At 35.6% G+C, this 5,144-nt stretch overlaps 1 protein-coding gene across 4 annotated transcripts in view; it reads right to left on the bottom strand.

The window, feature by feature from the left end:
* LOC106867912 (uncharacterized) overlaps nucleotides 1–5,144 on the bottom strand; it is a 93,398-nt gene that overhangs the window by 29,497 nt on the left and 58,757 nt on the right. For all 4 annotated transcript variants that reach the window (XM_014912982.2, XM_052971628.1, XM_014912981.2 and 1 more), the window contains exon 10: nucleotides 960–1,032. In XM_014912982.2, the coding sequence (XP_014768468.1) occupies nucleotides 960–1,032 (73 nt within the window). The remainder of the gene's footprint in view (nucleotides 1–959; nucleotides 1,033–5,144) is intronic.

The following is a 5,144-nucleotide window of genomic DNA, read 5'->3' as shown; positions in this document are numbered from 1 at the left end:
TAATTGATCGTAGTTGTTTACAGAAAGCGAACATTAAAATTAGAGAGTGAGAGACGTCGCCGTTTTTTCCCGTCCATACCGGAAGTTGACATTGAGAAACCTTTTTAAAGAAGTGAATCTTAAATATAAAGCAATATTATTTATTTTTAATTAGCGATAAAAAAAAAATCAAATGAAGAGCCTAAGATTTATCCAAGGTCAAATTATTCATGTATGACAAGTATGGAAGTAAATGGTGAAGCCGTTTTCACGTGATAAGCGATTACACACACATCTCTGTTTTATATATAGTATAGATATAGATGGATAATAATTCGTTTAATTCATCTACCAGGTTTCCCCATGCTAACATGATTTGGACTAGGATATATTTGAGGGCAGGATTCCATGGCTGGGTGCTTATCTAGATGCCAATCTTTAACTTATTTTTAAAATAAGTGAATTTTCATTCTACCAGTTATGTCAACAAAGACTGTAAACATCTTTCACTCTAATGAAGCTGTAGAATGTGTGTGTGTGTGTGTGCTTGTGTGAGTGTGTATGTAGACATAATATGCAGATACAGGTTTGAGGTTAAAAAGTTCACATCATGACCACACAATTGGGCATATCCTTCAGTTGACCAATACTGTACGAGTGAAATTTGATAAGCAAAGACTGTATAGGACCCTACTGTAAGTGTTTGTATTGGTATGCTTTTCCATTGAAGCTTTAGTTAGAGACAACAAAGTTTTTCATAAAGAAAATATCCAGCAGTTAGGGAGTTTATGTGAAGTCATAGAATAAGGTATTTTATTTTGAAATATGCAAGTCAGCATCAGGGAGAACGACTGGCCGTAGAATACTGCCTCAGCAAGCCTTAGCTAACCCATGCCAGCATATAAAAAGCAGACATAAAACTCATGAAGAGGATGATAAGAAAAGCTAATTTATAATTAATGATAACTAATTTCACTTACCACTTATTACTCCAGAGCTTCCTGGCATATCAGCAGCAAAGTGAATGTGATTTCTTTGCATTGTTTTCAAACCCTGAAAATATGAAAATGTAAATATTACAAATCTAATTAAATTCTCACAAAATATGCAAATGAAAATTCACCCTGCCTCTCTTTACAAATCTTATGCTGCCTCTTCTCAGGCACTTTCTTTTTTCTCTCCTCACCTATATATTGTCCCCGCCCTCAGGGCCCTCAATAGTTCTTCAGTTCAGGTTTCAACTAGTCACTAGTCCTTCCTTAGAATGCCAGCTCCCTTTGAATTTACTCCCTGTTTATTTTTGATTGGAGTTGTCAACTTCAACTGTTCAAGAAAAACTTAACTGTATTGACCTCACAAGCATTTGAAGGGCTTGCAAAGGGCATGAGTACAATTCATTCCTACTGATTAAACCAAGGAAATAAAAAAAGAGGGTACATTAATTCCTTTAATACCATATTTCTGCTGAAATTCACTGCTTTTGTTTTAAATTATTTTGAAAATGATGAATTTAATAAAATAATTTTGCCATTACTTATAGCTGGTGTTATGAACAAAAATTTGCTGGAAGGTTTTTCAGTTAAGATCACTTCAAAACAGGAAGTTTGTATCTCAGGTCGGTTGATATCAAAAATGATTAATCCTTGAAATCCCTTATCAGAGCATATTTATTCACATCCAGTTCAGATAACAAGACATTACTAGCTTTTGATTAAATGGATATTGCAGGTTTTACATTTTTAAAGTAACTTTTGATTTATTGTCTTAGAAATTTCTCCACATTGATCAATTCTTTCATTTTGTTTTCACTGGTTTTTCAGTCATTAAACAGCAACCATAATAGATTTTAGTTGATACTGACCCCTTTACTTTGGCACTTACTTATCACATGCAACTCAGGCCTGTTCAAATAACTTACTTCTGGGAATTATGTCAGTTAGACAACTGCTTTCCATACCTCATTATTATTATTACTATTAATCATCGTCACTGTCATCATCATTATTTAGCATCAGTTTTCCATGACTGGCATGGATTGGATGGTTTGACTGGAACTGGCAAGCTGGAGAACTGCATCAGGCTCCAGTCAGTTTTGACTTGGTTTTTACGGTTGGATGCCCTTCCTATCACCAACCACTCCATAGAGTGTATTGGGTGCCCTTAATGTGTCACCAGCACAGGTGCCTTTTATATATGTTGGCATGCAGTAGGACTGAACCTGAAAACTTCAGGTCACAAAAACCAAGACTGTATTTTATATAAAGATACAGGCATGGTTATATGGTTAAGAAGCTTGCTTCCCAACCATGTAGTATTAAATTCAGTCCCACTGAGCAGCACATTGGGTAAATGTTTCTACTATTGCCCCACACTGACCAAAGCCTTGTGAGTAGATTTGGTCGATAGAAACTGAAAGAAGCCTGACATATATGAAAGTGTTTGTATATATGGGGTGTGCATATATCCTCTTGTCTCAACCTCCTGTGATGGCTCTAAATGTATGTCATTGTTATACAAGTGATGTCATTTGTTTAGTGAGAAATATGTTTGACCATGGAGTAACAGTGAGGGTTGGTGACAGGATTTTCAGTTAAAAGCAGAATGGCATTTCTTTGCCACATCATATATAGTAAGAATGCTTATGATAGCATTGGTGGGACCATCAAGCACTTAGCAGCATGAGCAAGTCTGCAGAAACCAGATCTTAACCCCAAAGTAGTCGTTTGAATTTGCCAGGAAAGAGATCAATATAGTAACCACTTTTTATGTGGAGTTCAAGTCAGTTAACCAGATGTCACAGTTCACATTCAAAGGCATATGCAGAAACCATGAATTTTTTCCATGTAGTAATGATATACCCATGATACTTGTATTTGGAAATCATTTATCAAAACTGCTACTGCAAGATAATGTAAATATTATTTCAACTGAGGACATCTACCAAAGTCATAGTACGAGTGTCAGTATGATAACGATTAGTACTTTGGAGTGGTAAATTATGTTTCAGCTGAACACTGATGTTAATGTAAAGTTCCTTCATCCCAAGGTCCTGCCAATCAGTTCTTCTGACCAAAAAATGATATCAGTTCGATTCACATAGAGGACACAATTGTGAATGTGGATTCTTCTTTTTCTGAAAGCACTAGCAGTTGTTTTTATCGTTTTTTGTGTGATGATATACAAAGTTTGATGTGATATGTATTAGACTAGCAAATAGCTTTTGATTAGTTTCGTTTTCCACTGTATCATGTTATTTCTGACTTTTTACTAGTTTTATTAATTTTTCTTCAGCTTTGGAGGGAAAAATCCAGCCTAAGAAAACTTTTATGATTGTCCCATCAACTATCAATATGGGACTAGTAGAATTTTTCTTCTTTTCAACCCCGTGAATCTGTAACGGTATTATAAAAGTATGAGCCTCCATTTGCCAATGACATTGTTGTTGTTGCTGTACAATCAAGAGGTCAATATCCAAAGATTTTCAGAACTATCCTGCAAAATGAAAATTTCTATTTTGAGCCATTTTCAGGGGATGAAAATTTATATTTAGAGTAGTTTTAAATGCTGTACTTTTACATTTCTATACTCACCACCAAGTGTATTTTCAGAATATGCATATAGTTCTATAAAGTTTCAACTTAGTGTCAAGAAGTTATTCTGCTTAAAAAACAAAAAAAATTTCCACTTCATCCCATTTTTGACCACCTCATTACACAAGAACAGGCTTTTCATTAAGTAAATCCATGTGTTTTATTAAGATTTCAGACCTTACTGTAAGGTTAGAGAATCTGAGGCATTCACCAATAGTTGTTATTAAGTAACAGCTGCCTAAACTTAATTTAAAAAAAAAATAGCCCCTAAGACGTGGATTTTTGCAATTTTTGGTTGGCATTTTTTCTACATTGGCTGAGTTAAAAGAATTGATCTTTAGTACCCAAGAGACTTGGGATGGTGGGGATTAAAGGAACATACTTTGCTACGTATGGTATCAAACCTATTAATAAAAGAAATTCGATATTTCAAAAATTGCCTAAAACATCAAATGGCAATAAGATCTGACTGGTAAAAGCTATCGAGCTAAACTTTTCAGAAATCATTCCTCTCATGGATACTAACAAATGGTAAAGTTTGAAGAACCTCAAAACAGAACCTTTTCTTTTATTCTTTCACTCGTTTCAGTCATTTGACTGCAGCCATGCTGGAGCACCGACTTTAGTCGAGCAAATCAACCCCAGGACTTATTCTTTGTTAGCCTAGTACTTATTCTATCGGTCACTTTTACCGAACCACTAAGTTACGGGGATATAAACACACCAGCATTGGTTGTCAAGTGGTGTTGGGGGACAAACACACACATATATATACGACGGGCTTCTTTCAGTTTCTCTCTACCAAATCCACTCATAAGCCTTTGGTCACCCCAAGGCTATAGTAGAAAACACTTGCCCAAGATGCCATGCAGTGGGACTGAACCCAGAACCATGTGGTTGGTAAGCAAGCTTTACCACACAGCCACTTCTGTGCCTTGAATTCTGAATTTTCACTGAAATGATCCATTTATCATTCATTTCCTCACTGTCACTTCTCTGCTCATATAATAAGGAGTATCAACTCATTGACTTTGTTCATATTCAACTCCCTTTTATTTATGTCTAGACTTCACTCACTCTCTCTATCCCCAGTTCCCCACTCCCTGATCACTCATTATTGATTTCAGAATGCAGCAAAAAAAAAAGAAAAAAAAAAAAGAAAGAAAGAAAGAAAATGCATCAAGCATAATATGTGGTAGACTGGAAGATTCAATTTCCAAGTATGTAAACACCTAGGACAGGATAGAGAACATAGAGGTTTTCTAAGTATCTAATCAATGTCAGACAATAGTGAAGATGATTTACAAAATGGAACAAAGAGTGGGGATGTTCAAAATATTTCTCTTCTAAAATTATCAGATGATGGAGGCATGGCTGTGTGATTATGGTGAGGGTTATATTAAATGATGACGATGACATGATATAGCAAATTAGCTATATATATCATCATCATCATCATCATCGTCGTTTAACGTCCGCATGGGCTGGACGATTTGACTGAGGACTGGTGAAATCAGATGGCTACACCAGGCTCCAACCTGATTTGGTAGAGTTTCTACAGCTGGATGCCCTTCC

Source organism: Octopus bimaculoides, chromosome 11 (assembly GCF_001194135.2).
Source record: "Octopus bimaculoides isolate UCB-OBI-ISO-001 chromosome 11, ASM119413v2, whole genome shotgun sequence".
NCBI classification, from domain to species: domain Eukaryota; kingdom Metazoa; phylum Mollusca; class Cephalopoda; order Octopoda; family Octopodidae; genus Octopus; species Octopus bimaculoides.
The sequence above is the reverse complement of the archived record's forward strand: the minus strand, read 5'-3'. Positions and strand labels throughout refer to the sequence as shown.